The following is a 16,885-nucleotide window of genomic DNA, read 5'->3' as shown; positions in this document are numbered from 1 at the left end:
ATGGGGACACGATTACTATCTGCAAAGAGAGGACAGAAGAGGAAAAGGAGAAAGGTGTTTTTTTCAAAGGAGTGTCAGTGATTCAGGAGGCATTTAAGAGAAGTACAGACTGAAGATGATTGGTTACCCATCTGGAAAGAGGGGAACAAGGTGTCCCTAGTTCCTTTCTCTTCCTGGAGTATGTGAGGGAGAGAAAGAAGAGGTGTCCCCCTTTCTTTCTTGCATCCTTATATCCCAGAGTCCTGGTGACCTCAGCAAGGTGCTGCCCATGGGTGCCAATGCAGCTTTCACTCATGTTAACGGGGTGGCCTAGGAGGTGGGAATTATCCACACTCACACACATGCTGCCTTTCCCCCCTGCTGTAGATAACCGTAGAGGTCCCCAGAGCTCATTTATCCGATGGATACTAGCATGACCTCTATCCATGAAACAGGGGCTTGGCTTAATCAACAGGAATTAGTCCTGCTCACCTATGCTGTGCCCCTTGACTTCTGTTGTCATCTTCCTCTGGATCCCTCAGATCCAGTTTTTCTTACTAGGGCTTCAACCCAAAGCATGGAATTGAGTTTGGGGCAAGAAGGTAACTCAGAAGAGTTCATGAACTCATTAAGTCCCAGGTGACCCTTGCCAGATTGCAGCCAGCAGCCGGCAGGGCTGCTCCTTCCCTGCTTCCTTATCATAATTCAAATGCTAATGTAAAGCTGTGGAGGCCAGTACTCCTCAAACGAAAGAGAAAAAAGAGAGTCCCATGAATTGGGGCCCTGGCCTAGTAAAACACCGTTCAAAAGAAAAAAAAACCTCTCACATAGAAAAGCTCCCTGTATTTGCAGGGCTGTGTTAACTCTCGACATGGTGGAGAAGGAAAAAAACAAAAAAAAACAACTTAAGTGCAGGACGGGTAAGGTGCCTGGGGAAGAAACCCTCTTGCACTGTCCAAATTGGTTCCCCCAACAGGAAGAGGAGTTCTTAATTACTGTGCCCTCCTTCTAGTTCAGACTGAGCTGCACTAGGTTAGGAAAGACTCCATGGGTGCGTGGCAGGAGCAGGTGGCGAGCGGGAAACACTGGCCAGCAAGCTGCGTGGGGCCTCTGGCCCCTGAGACCACCCTGGGGCCTGGGCAGTGGCTGCAATACACTCCTGTCCTCCATGGTCATTGGACGTAGCATGTGCACACGGCGGACATGACCATGCGCCTCAGCCGGGAGTGGGGGTAAGTGGGCAGCCACTGCTCACCCATCCATCTGCCTCGTGTGCCTGTGGCCATTAGGGTGGGAGGAGGGATGCGCCTCTAAGAACAGACAGATATCACATTTTTCTGAATCGCATATGTGATGGCTGGGCCAAATGCTCATTCTACCGAGTAATATCTCCGCAGTCTGCAGCAACACCCTTAACATTATAAAAGAAGAGATAGAAGCCATTTCAAACCATGAAAGAAGGAAGAAAAAATACCTTAGAAAAGTCTGGGAGTCTTGGTCAATGCCCTAATGGGTGATCAGGAAGGAAGCCAAGTCTAGGGGCCTTGTGGCAACACTGAGAAGTGGACTCAGCCAGATGCTTTTAGTTGCCCCAGGACTATATTCTGGTCCCACGCAATGGTTAGACCTCCCTGAAGGGAAACAAAGCCGACATCCCTTTTACCTAAAAGAGAGAGAGAGGTGGCAGGGTTGCATCCTGTCTTCTGTAACTGCGCCATTTGTTCTTAATTGGCTCACCCGAGGTTTGGTGCTTCATCTGCCTTCAGAAAAAAGTCTGAGGATGAGAAGCCTTGAAAATGAAAGTGAAAGAGAGTTTGGGTCTATATTTACTCACCCTCCAGGTATCCCTGTACAAGCCACCAAAATGTTGTGGTTTTTCTGCTCCTTAGCTCAGCTAGATCCAAGTTCTTATCTCACAACTAGAAAGAATTAGGTGCCTCGACACTGGGGAGTGAGTGGAGTAGAATTTATTAAGCAAAAGGAAAGCTCTCAGCAAAGAGGGGACATGGGGGATGGTTCCCCTACCCAAAAGCAGGGAAGTCCCCTATGTGGCTGGTTCTGGGGCCTTTTATAAACTCAGAATGGGGAGTGCATGCTGATTGGTTTGTGAATACGCAAAAAAGATTAAAGTGAAGATACCACTCAAAGGTGAGCAGAACAATGTAGAGAAACCAATTGGGAAAGGGTAGGTATATGTAAAATAGGTGAAGGGTGGGGGCCAATCGGAGGAAATTGTGCCAAACGGAAAGACAAGTTCACAATCCAGTCTGAGGATTTAACTTGCAGCTTGGCTTTCAGACTTTAAACTGTCTCCAGCTTGGAGGTGAGGTTTCTCTGGGGACCCGTCTCTATCTCCCTAGGCAATTGACTGCTTCATGCTGCTCTCAATATCTTGATCGATTACTTAAAATTTATATATATATATATTTTATATATTAAAATGCGTCGCCATAGTACCATAGAAAGCCATTCCATCATACCAGAAGTCCTGTGCAATTCCACAGATGACTTCACCCCAATCCCAATCGCTGGTAACGCTGTCAACTGTTTTGCTCTCTGTAGTCTTGCCTTTTCCAGAGTGTCATATAAATGGAATTGTACAGTTTTGGATCTGCCCTCTTTGACTTAGAAAAATGCATTCAAGTTTGATCCACACTGTTGCATGAATCAATAGTTCATTCTTTCTTATTGCTGAGTAGTATTCCATTGTATGAATGTACTACAGTTTGTTTTTCATTCATTGGTTGAAAGCCATCTGTGTTGTTTCTAAATTTTGGAAATTATAAATATAGCTACTATAAGCCATGTGCAGTTTTCTGTGTGAACATAAGTTTCATTTCTCTTGGGTAGATAACTTGGAATAGAATCGCTGGATTGTAGATGTACATTTTATTTTATAATAAAGCTGCTAAACTGTTTAGCAAAGTGGCTGTGCCATTTTGCATTCCAACCAACAAGATTTCCAGTTGCTCTGCATATTTGTCAGCATTTAATATTGACAGTATTTGGGGCAGGCATCATAATGGGTGCATAGTGGTATCTTATAGTGACTTAATTTGCATTTACCTGATGGTTAGTTACACTGACATTGTTTCATATGATTTTATGTCATCTATTTACCTTTTTTGATGAAGAATCAATCATTTGAGATGTGCTTTGTGTCTGGCATATATTCTATATTTGTAAGTGTTCCAATTGCTTTTGAAGAAATATATGTTGTACAATGGTAGAAACAGAATGTTTTCTATGCCATTTAGTTGACCTTGATTAAGTGTATTGTTCAAATCTTTCAAGGCCTCATTAAATTTTTGTTTATTTTACCATTTTATTATCTAACAAGAAAATTATGTTCAAAACTAAATCTGATTATGGCCTTGTCTAGTACTCCTTTTAGTCCTATCAAATTTTGTTTTGTGTAGTTTGAAGCTGTGGTCCTAAGATTCTTATGTCTTTCTGCTGAACTTAAATACCTTTATCACTTATTTAGCAATGTAAGAATTTTCTAGCGTTCACTCTGTTTATACTGGACAGCAGCCCTTTGTGCTATTGTGGGCAAGTATTTTAATTCTGCATATTTTATAGGACCTGGAAAACATTATTTTTATATTTTTTCATAGGTTTACACTCTCCTTTGCTTTTCATCCCTTCTTGAAATCTCTGCTTTCATTTAGTATCATTTTCATTTAGCCTGAACAACTTCCTTTATTATTTCCTATGGTCCTGTTCTGCTATGAACAAATCCCCCACCTGCTGTTTGGCTGACAACATCTGCATTTCCCACCAATTTTTAGGATATTAATTCACGATATAGAATTATAGGTTGCCAGATTAAAAAAAACTTTTAGCTATGATAAGATGTCATTATATTACCTCCTGACTTCCATAGTTTCTGTCAATAAGTCAACTGTGGGCTTTCTGGTGCTCCTTTGAAAGTAGGTATCTCTTTCTCTAGCAGTTTTATGAATTTTTAAATTTGTCATTAGTTTTTTTTAATTTTTAATTTTTTTTTTTTTTACCAGTTTTATCATTATGTTCTTAGCTATGGCTTTCTGAGTGTTTATTCTGGCTAGAGTTCTTGGAGTTTCTTCAGTGCTGTTTGTTTGATGTATTCACTATGTCTGTAAATTTTTGGATATTATCTCTCCAAGTACTTTTTCTTTCCCATTCTCTTGCTGTGCATGTATTTTAGATTATCTGACTCAGTCTCACTCTTACATTCTGTTTTTTTCTTTCCACTTTTCTTCTCTCAATGCTTCAGTTTATGCTTTTAAAAATTATTTTGTAATTATTTTCATTACTTTGTGAGGTTACTAATCTTATCTTTTTCTTTGTCTGGTAAACTAATGCTTCCATCCAATAAGTACTTAATATCAGATACTATATGATTTATTTCTAGAGTGCTTATTTGACTTTGTTTTTAAAGATTTCCATTCACTGTTGAACTGTTCTACCTTTCTATCCATTTAGACTATTTTTCTTTATTTTCCTTAGCATATTAATAATAGTTGTAGATGCTTCCTGACTTATATGGAGTTACAAACTGATAAAATATCATAACTTGAAAATACATTTAATACACCTAACCTACCAAACCTTGTAGCTTAGCCTAGCCTATCCGCCTTAAACATGCTCGGAACACTTACCGTACCACATGTTGCTAGCTCAGGAAAACATCAAAATTCAAAATTCAAAGTACAGTTTCTACTGAATGGGTATAACTTTCGCACCATTTTAAAGTTGAAAAATTATATGTTGACCCACCATAAGTCAGGGACTGTCTGTATTTTAAAGTCCTTTCATGCTAACTCTAATATCTATATTATGTGTGGATTTATTCCTATTGTTAGGTTTTAAAATTATTGATCAATTTTACTTCCACAATGTATATATCATACTTTTTATTGTAATCAGATATCATACATACAAGGGCTGTAGAGGCTTCAAATATTATTTTGCCCAGACAGAATTCAGTGTTTCCTCTGTCAGGAAGAATGCATGAAGAGCTGACTATATCAACCAGTCAGAGACTGAGCTGAGTCAAAGCTGATTTGTAATTAGACTCAGTCCATCTGTGATTCATCCTGTTCTTTGGGCCTTGCTTTTGATTGACAGCCTGGAAGGTCTCTGTCTCCTCAGTCCTGAAATACTGCAGAGGATTCTTCACTGCTTTCAGAAATTTGAGCTTTACTCTTGTACATTTCCCCCACTGAGCTTCAAAATCTTGCAAATTGCTTGAAGGGAAGACCAGTCATATATTTGACATAGGCTCCTTCTCTCTAGGGGAACTTTTTCTTCTAACCACTCCAAGACTGAAAAAGATTTGATTTGCCTATTAGAATTTCCTTACCCAATCCCCTAGTCTCCTGTTTAGTTGCAACACAGAGCAAATGTCCACATATCACCCCGGCCCCAATAATCATTGAAAGCTCTGCTTCTTTCCATTTTCCCCAGTACAATCTCTTTGCCTGGACCATGTCCAATCCACAATCTGTTCCCAGAATCAGCAAATACCTTAAGGAAATAAAATAGGCAGTAATCATTTACTCACCTAAAAAATGCATTTCCTTTTGCAGAATTTTAGTTTATCTAATTATTCTTGCTTCCACACTCTTCAAAGTTTTTAAAATATGATTTTTTTACATTTATAGCTTTTTCAGTTGTTTACTTTGGTAATGTTCACCTTTCATGACATCCTGCATTTTACTCAGAAATAGAACCCATTTCTCAGGATTTCTTAAAGTGGATCTGATTCAGATTAGTTTCTAAAATATAATTGAAGCTGCAAGATGTAAAGTCAAAAGGTGTTAATGGCTATGTTTTAACAACATGAGAAAAGCCCGTCTACAGTGAAATAGATGAAAAAAATCTACCTGCAGACAGCAACCAACAGAAAAAGAAGAGAGTTCTGCTTGCGTTCCAGAATGCTGGTTTTTCCCAAGGTGCAGCTGCATTCCTACTTTGTCCAAAACTTGGTGGTTCAATTCCTTTTTTGACTCTAGGGAGCCCCAATCTCCTTGAAATAGATTCCTGTCTTTCGCTTTTAGGTTGATTAAATTGGTTTTCCATCACTTGTAATGAAAGTCTTAGTTAATATTATCATATTATTAAACAGGTCAACACAAATCATAATGTTGTTATTGTCATTCTTTTAGGCTTTTTCTTCTTAATGTTTACTCTAGATTTCCTGGCTCAATTTGCAGTAAAGATGATAAATGTGGCATCTTGCTGCATTCAACATGCTTATCTGACATAGTTTCTCATCCATTTCTTATATGTTCAGGGGCCTTGGAAAACATATAGCCAAACATATTAGAACTGTATATTTGGCAAGAAGAAATAAGATCTGAATGAGGCTAGGAGGAGCTCTGCCATACATAAAGTGCAAAAGTTTTAGAACATTGGCACTTAGATTTGTTTTTGCTTACATTCTTGGTGTTTGCCTTGTTCTTAGTAACTGAACATGCTATACCAGGGATTTTTGGGTAATATGTTCTTTAAATAACTTTATTCAAGTAATTGTATCACCAGGGATAGGTCTCTTTATCTTTGATGAGTTCCTGATACATAGGGGGAAAAAGTCAGTTAAGTTCAACACACTAGGAAGAAAGAAAAGCAATTTAATTTGTATAGGTTATTTTTGTAACTGATATTCAAACTAACATGGTTAAATATGGAGCACAGGGGATATTGCTGTATTTAATACATTCCATCCTTACAATTTTTAGAAAGCTTTAATTAATTATTTATTTCAATGTGTATATTTATGGGCCTGGGGAAAGTGTTAATGATAAAGAAAAAGATAATGAGAAGGAAGAGAGAAAAAAAAAGAATGGAAGATAACAGCAAAAATTAAAGCACACCCTGAGTATAATTATGCCAAAACTAATCTGGGTAACAGCTTAGCTTGATTTCTATTTGGGCTGTGGACATCAAACTATGTAGTATATGATCACCTATCAACAGTACTTTTGAAATGATAATTAGCTAGCTACACACAATCACAGTGCCCAGTTTTCTACCTGATTTATACCACAATCACCCCCAACCTCCAATCCCTACCTTCACCCCGACATAAAAATTTGAAGGTGTCTAAATGAATATTACTATGGAGACTTAAATAGCTATGAGCAATGACGTCATCTCACAGGCAGAAGGAAACGAAGTCATGGTCAGGTGAGCAAAATGGGTGGCTATGCTGAGCTGCATGGCCGATCCAGCATAGAATACTGGTCAATGGTTGTAACTTGAAATTAGAGACTTGAACTTGAAAATTGATTCTATCACTTACCAGCTGTCTGACATTGGCAAAATTACTTCAATTCTCTAAGCCTCAACTTCTTTATCCAGAAAATGAGAATGATAATGACAACTCTGAGTGTTATAAGAAATAAATGTAAGAATGTATGTAGAATACATAGCATATGGCTTAGTACATTGTGCTCAATAAAGGATAATGATTCTTATTCATGAATGACAGGTAAAGAAGCAATAAAGTACCAGAGAGTGATGTCATTTTTCCTGTTTGAAATTAAGAATTTTGCTTTTCTTTGCCAAAATAAGTGTTTTGACTTTTCTTTATTTCTTTGAAAATAAAGACTTTGCATTTCTATTGCTTCATCACTTAGGCTGAAAAACAACTTCGCCATCAAATTGTTTGGTTTGGTTTTTCAAGAGAGACTTCATCTTGAACAGAGCTGCTTAATTACACTGCCAACTTAAAAAAGCAAGTTGTTTCTAAGTTTGGTGGATTTATTGGCATTGTTTTTTCATTCAGATATTTCTCATTGCCAAATCTCACTCTGTCCAAGAAAAAAAAATTCAGCACACCATACTCTATGTAATCTTACTTACATTACTTAATAGTAGCTGTAAGATAGAATTTTTTTTTTGAAGACCTACGTCTTCAGCCAGGAAATATGTGATTAGATTTTAATTGGGAGCTGGCTCTTCTAGTTGGATCTGGGCTATCTTTGAACCAGTAGTAAATTACTTGTTGCAAGTATCTGTTCAAAGTAGCAAAGTGTTTATTCATATGGAGATAAGTATTAAAAATGTCTAAGTTATATATATTTGCTCTAAGTTTTGTTTGCATTCTTCCTTAAATAGAAATATGGCTTACATGATATTTGTATCCATATATAGACACATAGCAGAATTACCAGTTTTTAGGGATTAAGTTACACCAAACTAACATTTAGGGAATAAAGCACCTGCCTTCATTATTTGGTAAGAAAGACCTCAAAATTTCTAATAAAACAGACGGAATGTAAATACCATGACACAAGTATCAGGTCAAAGGCCTAATGTGAGGGCCAATGAATATGGAAAGGGATCTGGGCCTCATATGGTTTGGAAATCCTCAGAATTTGTCCGCAAAAATTACATGTATATCTATGTATGTATATGGTCATTTATCTGAACATTTTCATAGTTTCATCAAGGAAGACACAAAGGATGGTAAGAACCAAGTCACTGGGTGGACCTGATACTTTCATTGCCACCAGTCAGTTCTTTAAGGAATAGTTACTGGAGGAAGTATAAGATAAACCTAGAAATGGGCTACCAGCACACATTAGGATGGTGCACACATGAGCTGGTGGTCTCCTGCTGCCCGTTTCTGAAGTGAATATATATATATATATATATGTATATATATATATATATATATATATATATAGCTGGCCATAGATGGAGGAAGCAGAATTTGAAAGAAGCAACATGACAGGCCTCCACATCAGATTTCTCAAGAAGTGGGATGGTGAGTGTGGGGTTGTATTTTCCTGTATCAAAGGAGAAAAGTGACAGGAGCATGAGTTTTCTAACGTTTCTCTTTCAGCAAAGCAAAGATAAAATCAGGACTTTCTTTGCTCCTGGGCCTGGACCTCTTTCAAGAGTTACTCTCTGGATGGAAGACTCTAGGGATGCTGAAAGCAAGACTCAGTGGCCCCAGGCAAGAGAGCTGGCTAGGGCTGACTAGGGTTAGCTGACTGCCAGCTTACATAGAGTTGAGTTGCAATAAATTCTGTGAGATATCTCTTGTGATTGCTGCAGGCAGAGTATGTTTCCCTTGACAGTGTCCAGTCTGGTTAGCGCTGCACTTTAAACTTCCCAGCCTGCGCCTCGAATTTTGCTGCTGCAGCTGTAGAACTACATCTTTCCAGCATGGGAGAGGGCTCCTCGAGGATTCATTTTTCTTTGGTTCCTTCGCATCCAGCTCACCGCTAGGATCTGGCTTTGTGTCGGCTCACTGACTTCATTTCAGTTCCAGAGTTATTCTCCACTTACTCAGCTTCTGCTAAACGTACACGTGCGTGGAATTGATAAGGGAACCACATTAATTCGCAGTTTTAGTGCCCGGTGTTCAAACGGGAGCTTATTTGTACTCAACTAAGTTTTGCTGCGCTCAGGTAATCCATCTGCACCTTTTCCCTTCCGCTACTGATTCCCTCTCTGCTCCTCCCCTGTCTGCTGAATTTCGCCCAAAACTTGCCTGGAGGTTCCTTCTAGCGCCGCTGGGGACTGCAGAGCTGGCGCTTGGACCTTACCCAGCAGCCCCTACTCCGAAGGGGTGACCCAGGCACAGGCGACTTTACAGGGTCTCTTTCTCTCTTGGGTGTTTCACACACATGCGCCTCTGTGCAAACACCTATGTTTTACGTGTTTTAAAGTGAGAAAGGAATACTTGAAATGCGGAAGTCAGGTTAAGGAAATGGGGTTCTTCACTGAACTCTGCCAAGATCCGGTCAATATGATGGCGATGTGTGTTTATGCAGCTCTTTACCAAAGAGGGTAAAATCAAACTCTGCCTACAAGGGGCGGGTTCCTCTGGGAGTCTGGGACTCTGCGAAGCAGTGGAGGCACGGCTGGAGAAAGCCACAGGTCCCCAAACCGCTAAAGCCAAAAACCGTGTGGGGAACAAGTTTTGTTTTGTTTTTTCTCCTTCCCATGCTCCTGAGCAGAAATTAAAAGAGGAAAGGTCGCATGGAGCTGGTTACATTCCTGTCGGCCTTTCCCCGCTTCCCATCCCTTTAACACTTGTCTCTAATTGTTTCCAGTTCTCCTAGGATAACGGGAAAATTGTTTCCTGGCACCCCGCACTCCCACAGGACACACCCGCAATCGTACACACTTTTGTTCCGTCCTGGCCAAGGCCCCCACCTAGCGGTTTAAACTCTCCGGCTTTGCTTCCCTCTCCTATGGTTTCTAAGTGAGCGCTGCAGTTTGCAAAAATAGTTGTTTATCTAGGTGGATGGGATGGGAGAATGGGAAAGATCCCTTAAAATGTGGTGAAAATGAGGCTTAAGGTTGGTGGCAAAATGCTAGGTGCTAGGACTGGAGGAGAAAAAGAGAGAAGGCTGTGCTTTTATCCTCAGGGTGGCTGCTGCAGCCCAGACCGCATCTAGAGGACGTCCTTGAAGAGCTGCCACCTTAGTTAAAGGAGTACCCTCACTCTCAATGCATGCATGTATGTGTGTGTTTTTCTTCAAAACACTTAACACTATAGAAAAGTATAAGTATTAATTATTTACTTGTTCATGTAGTTATTGCCTGTCTCTTCTAGAATGTAAACTGCTGGAAAAGAGGGTCTGAGTCTACACCCACTGGCCTCCATACCTCGGGTGCCTAGAAAAATACTCAGCATAGAGTAGACACTCTATTTTTTGCCTGCTTGCCTGGTTTAGAGAACCGGGAATTAAGGGAACTTGGGTTTGTGCTTTATTGCCTTGGGTAAAAAGCTCTTCTTTCAAAGGATCTCAATTACTCTTCCTCTAAAACTGGGTAGAGGGATCAGATCAGATAGCCTTAGGTTCTTACACAGAATGATTCTCTTTAAAATATATGTGTGCTTAAACAGATGAATTCAATTACAATGCAGTTTTTATTAGATACACTCTAGGTGCCAAACATGGATCTAGGCTCTAGGAATTCGTAGTGGGGATCATTTAATCCTTCGAGCTGAAAATACCTTGTCCTTTCCTGGAGCTTTTCTTCACACTTTCTGATTTGCATTTCTACCCTACATTTGTTTCTGTTGAGGTTAGAGGAGAAACTGAGGACAGGGGATCCGTCCCTGGTCATGAGACCTAGGTACTGGTATTGCATGCTGCAGCTTATGGCTGACATCCCCACATATTAGTTGAAGGCAAAGGAGACATACAAGATGGTGCTGATGATGGTTCCAGTCCTCCCCGCCCCACCATCCCCCTTTTTTCTTGAATTCTGATGACCTCCTTTCTAGGTAGGCTGTTGGAAGGAACATGCTCACTGGCAACTGTTTTCCAGAGGCACTGAAGCACTGAGCAGCTGGAACAGGAGGGTGGAGCAGAAGGTTTAATTTCACATACAGTTGGCTTCTGTTTGTGATAACTTCTACATTTTCGCTGATAGCTTTTTCTTTTTCCCTGTTGACTCATAGTTGAGTGAAAAACACAAATTTCTAAAACTAGATGAAAAAATAGGTTTTATTGTATCAAGAGTTAAGGACGGCAAAGTACAAAATGCAAACATTGGGCCCTCTACAGCGATATTACTGGTGCCTCCTAACCTGGGTGTGGCCATCAGGGCTGGATATGATTTTAGAGCGTAGAGGTCAGAGACCAAGGCTTCCCCGCCTAACACTGGCCGCCTAGGGTGGGAGTGGTAGGCGGGAGCCTAGGGCCAGACTCCTGGACTAAGCCTGTGACCGTGGCTAAGGACATGGGTCTCACTGGAGGTCAGCGCACCAAGCTCCGATGTCCGTAGAGGCGAGAACAGGACGCCTTCTTCCCCTGGCCAGAAATGCAGCTCCAGGTTGTCAGGGCTGGGAGGGTGGCCCGGGGTGGGAAGCGGGGAGATAGGGCGGTAGGACCCGGCGGGAGCTTCCTTGGCCAGGAAAGGAACGGGGCGGGGGGAAAAGAGGGAGGGAGAGAGAAAAAGGGAAGGTGATGGGGAGCGGGCGTCCGCACTCGCGGCGCCGCACGAGTTGCACTGCTCTGGCGGACCGGACCTGGACTCTATATAAAGAGCCCATCTGCTCCGTAGCTCGCACGCTTCTCCCGGGCTGGCGCACGCCGCGCCCCTCCAGCTCCCCCAGACACCTGCCCCTTCCCAGTGTGCCGCGCCAGGTCCTCCAGACCCGCGCACCCAGTGGCATGGCTCCGAGTGGCTCCCGTGGGACCGGGGTGGCGGTGGCGGCGGCGCGGCGCGAGCAGCCGCAACTCCAGCCCCCGTGTCCCCCCTTTTATGGCTCCGTCTCCGCCGGGCAGCTCGTCCGAGTGGCCAGAGAGTGAAAAGAGAGGGAGGGCAGAGCTCTGGCTCGAGGCGCGGCGCAGCGCTGCTCCTAGACTTCACCCCACCCAGCTCTGGCGGCCGCTGCAGCCCCCCAAAAGTGCCCCAGCTTGGGGCGAGGGGTGGGAATGCAAGATCGGGACCTCTCGCTGGCCTGCAAGCTTTGGTCTCTACACCTAGGAAACTACTGTGGGCAAAGTCTGCAGATCCAAGAGCGTCCAGGTTAGGAGACGCTCAGCCTCAAGCAACTGGGGTAAGAGATCCCATTTGGTCAAAGCCTTCTCCTCAAGCAGTACTTCACCCTCCTGCACTAGACGCCTCCAGGGAGCTGGAGCGGAGCAGGGCTCGGTGGGCCAGCTCTTAGCAACCCGGGGCTAAGACCCAGTGTGGAGAGGAACAACCACAGACGCGGCGGCTTCGCCAGACGCTCTGGAAGTGCAGGGGACGCGCCCGCCTGCCTTGGCTGCCGCACCCATGACCTCTAGTTTCAGCTGTGAACCTGGGCGGAGGAATAATTGAGGAACTCACGGAACTAACTATCAACTGGGGACAAACCTGCGATCGCCACGGTCCTTCCGCCCTCTCCTTCGTCCGCTCCATGCCCAAGAGCTGCGCTCCGGAGCTGGGGAGAGGACAGCCATGGAGGAACCGGGTGCTCAGTGCACTCCACCGCCGCCCGCGGGCTCCGAGACCTGGGTTCCTCAAGCCAACTTATCCTCTGCTCCCTCCCAAAACTGCAGCGCCAAGGACTACATTTACCAGGACTCCATCGCCCTACCCTGGAAAGTACTGCTGGTTATGCTACTGGCGCTCATCACCTTGGCCACCACGCTTTCCAATGCCTTTGTGATTGCCACAGTGTACCGGACCCGGAAGCTGCACACCCCGGCTAACTACCTGATCGCCTCTCTGGCGGTCACCGACCTGCTCGTGTCCATCCTGGTGATGCCCATCAGCACCATGTACACTGTCACCGGCCGCTGGACACTGGGCCAGGTGGTCTGTGACTTCTGGCTGTCGTCGGACATCACTTGTTGCACTGCCTCCATCCTGCACCTCTGTGTCATCGCCCTGGACCGCTACTGGGCCATCACTGACGCCGTGGAGTACTCAGCTAAAAGGACTCCCACGAGGGCGGCGGTCATGATCGCGCTGGTGTGGGTCTTCTCCATCTCTATCTCGCTGCCGCCCTTCTTCTGGCGTCAGGCCAAGGCCGAAGAGGAGGTGTCGGAATGCGTGGTGAACACCGACCACATCCTCTACACGGTCTACTCCACGGTGGGTGCTTTCTACTTCCCCACCCTGCTCCTCATCGCCCTCTATGGCCGCATCTACGTAGAAGCCCGCTCCCGGATTTTGAAACAGACGCCCAACAGGACCGGCAAGCGCTTGACCCGAGCCCAGCTGATAACCGACTCCCCCGGGTCCACGTCCTCGGTCACCTCTATTAACTCGCGGGTTCCCGACGTGCCCAGCGAATCCGGGTCTCCTGTGTATGTGAACCAAGTCAAAGTGCGAGTCTCCGACGCCCTGCTGGAAAAGAAGAAACTCATGGCCGCTAGGGAGCGCAAAGCCACCAAGACCCTGGGGATCATTTTGGGAGCCTTTATTGTGTGTTGGCTACCCTTCTTCATCATCTCCCTAGTGATGCCTATCTGCAAAGATGCCTGCTGGTTCCACCTAGCCATCTTTGACTTCTTCACATGGCTAGGCTATCTCAACTCCCTCATCAACCCCATAATCTATACCATGTCCAATGAGGACTTTAAACAAGCATTCCATAAACTGATACGTTTTAAGTGCACAAGTTGACTTGCCATTTGCAGTGGGGTCGCCTAGGCGACCTTTGGGGACCAAGTTGTGTCTGGTTCCACAGGTAGGTCGAATCTTCTTTCGCGGTTTCTGGGTCCCAGCGAGGCTCTCTCTCCTGGGCAAGGGCAATGGATCCTGAGAAGCCAGGATAGTCCTGAGAGAGAGCTCTGAAAGGAGAAGTGTTGAAACTAAATGTAGAGCTTCCCTGCCCAGGAGGAGGCTCACTTCCTCCCTTCAAGCCCCGGGCTCAGCACTGACCCTGCGGCAGCCAATCCCAAAGGGGGTTGCAACTTTTAAAAATTGATGATGGAAGGGAATCCCTGCCCTGCTTTGGTATCGTGGATAATGCCCACTAGAAGCAGTGTACTTGTAATTGTTGTCTGAAGCCTGTCTGAGACAGAACTACATACAGCCTGGCAGTACTTGAACTAGACGCTTAATGCCCTGTGTTTTTGGGGAGAACTTTGTGTTACAGCTTAATTTAAGAACAGTTACTTTGGCATCATTCAGTCTTCACTTTTTGTCTATTTAAACTTGGTTGGAGAAACTTGTGGATTTGGTGCTTCAAACCCTATGTGTGGCTTGGATGGCGCAGAGAAACCTTGAAGAGTTAACAGCAAAATTCTGATGCTGAGATCTCTATTTTTATTATACTTGAAACTATATGGGGGTGGGTGGGTGGGAATAGGAGATGAGGAGTGTTAAACTGAGTATCAACACCTTTGATTGTTTGTTTTCTGCAGATTTGTAACTTTGTAATTCCTGTTTAGCGATTGTCAAGCCACAACTCTAACAAACAAACCATTATGTGTGCTAGTGCCAAAGTCTGCAGACTGCTTTATTTTTTCTCTTAATTTCATGTACCTGTCACTTTACACATTTAAATCCCCATAAATGAAGGGTATGATGGGTGACTCAGCCCACACTGCTGCTATATTTCTTACTAATGCAATTGGTAAAACCGATCAGTATTGGAAATATACTGTTTCTTAACAAGAAAAGTGTCTTTATTTCTTATCCAATTTAGTGAGATGTGAAGGAGACTGATGACATGGGGATAGTTCTTACACAATTGAGGAATGGGGTGGGGGCAATAGGAGGATGTATATTTTGACTTGTAAAAAAATCTTAAAATGCATGAAACTTTTATCTGATAGTCATTTGCACTCTCCTTCCCATCTGTGATTCCTTGTGTGCTAACATATAAAGAAACCAAAAGAACTATCTTCCTTCTCCAGAAACCTTAAAAATACAGTAAGGGCCCTAAAAACGATATTGAAAAGAAAATAAACTTGTTTCTTTTTTGTTGTTGTTGTTATTGAAGTTTGGGCAGGAGAAAAGATTGCTAGAAAGTGACATATAAGAACTTTAGAAAAGCTTAGAGAAACTAAAATTGAGCCTGTTTTTGTCTTGTTTTTTGTTTGCTTTTTTTAAAAAAAATTGCAGAACCAAACCTTAGACTTACTAACAATCAGGAAACTGGCAAGCTTTTGACCTTTGTAAATTTGTTACCAACCTGATATCTCAATTAATATAATATCTGGAATACTTTAAATTTATCAGTCTTTTCAAATTTCAAGAATACTTAGTTATTTCAAATTTCCTCTGAGAGCTCCCTAATACAGGATAAAGTCATGCAATAAAATATGAAAAAAAATGTATATTTTAATAAGAAGTAGCACTGAGGGATTATCTGCACAGAAAAAAAAAATGTATATGTACAGCATTTAACATGCCAAAGAAAATTCACACTCCTTTCCTCAGAGGGCATTCTGCAGTTGATACCTTTTGTCTGCAGAAGCAAGTTGTCTTTGTGAAATGAATTCACTCCTTGCTTGAAACTCCCCAGTCCTGTTTGTCAGACAATAAATATATTGAGCTGAAGTACACTGCTTGCCTACTGTGCAGACCTTCACCTTGGGTAATCACTCTTGAAAATATACTATTCAAAGATTCACACATAAGCTAACTAAAAAGGGGAGTTTTGATCAATATTTATACCTGTCACTGGTGTGAGAGAAAATTTTAGGCATTAGATTTGCCTATACTTCTGCTGAATCCCCAAGTTTCTTTGTTTGCTTTTTGTGATATTTCTCCTATGGAGGAATGTGCATAGAGCATGGTGTTTGTTTTTATGTTATTAATACTGTGGTCTTCTGTTGATACAGTTGTATTTTCTTTGGTCCTAAGAGGCAATTAAGTCAACTTCTAAGAGCCTTAGGGGGAAACATTAATTGAAACAAATAGCCACTTTCAAATGATTTCTTTATAGGATACCTGCAATGATGGTGTCCTCACATTAACAAAACACAATCAGTTTAGTCAAATGGGTTGTTTGCCATTTTGTAGATTAACCACCTGAATTATTGCTTGACTATTTGGCTGTATTGCCTGGATTTGGGGCATATTGTATGAAATAGAAGCTTGCAAACCCTTATAGTTATAAGAGATATAGAATCATCATTCAGCATTGCACATGATTATGCAAAGTGTAGTATTCATCCCAGGGATATGTAGTTAAGACTGTTAAGCTCCTTTTCAGTTACTGTTGCCTATAGCATAGTTTATTTCATAAACTAGGCACATGGCTTTTTTGCAGAAGATAAAGCAGGGGATGGAAATGTTTAACTTACGTAGCAATGAAAGTATATTTTCATTGGCTGTGGTAATAAACAACATTTTCCATATTGTTTAATTGCACAAATTTTCACAGAAATATATGAATGTATACTCATTCAATATTACCAGTATTGTCTTGTGTTTCTAGGAATTTTAGAGTTTCCTTTCAAAAATGGACACTACACCCATGAATGAATGTTTATTGAGT

The 16,885-nt window shown here is 42.5% G+C and overlaps 1 protein-coding gene across 1 annotated transcript; it reads left to right on the top strand.

Moving 5' to 3' along the window:
* The first annotated feature begins 12,654 nt into the window (after nucleotides 1–12,654).
* Nucleotides 12,655–15,733, top strand: HTR1B (5-hydroxytryptamine receptor 1B). The gene has a single exon (XM_054493001.2). The coding sequence runs from the start codon at nucleotides 12,886–12,888 to the stop codon at nucleotides 14,056–14,058; it is 1,173 nt and encodes a 390-aa protein (XP_054348976.1). The 5' UTR covers nucleotides 12,655–12,885; the 3' UTR covers nucleotides 14,059–15,733.
* Nucleotides 15,734–16,885: the final 1,152 nt, after the last annotated feature.

This window comes from Pongo pygmaeus, chromosome 5 (genome assembly GCF_028885625.2).
Source record: "Pongo pygmaeus isolate AG05252 chromosome 5, NHGRI_mPonPyg2-v2.0_pri, whole genome shotgun sequence".
NCBI lineage: Eukaryota > Metazoa > Chordata > Mammalia > Primates > Hominidae > Pongo > Pongo pygmaeus.
The sequence above is the reverse complement of the archived record's forward strand: the minus strand, read 5'-3'. Positions and strand labels throughout refer to the sequence as shown.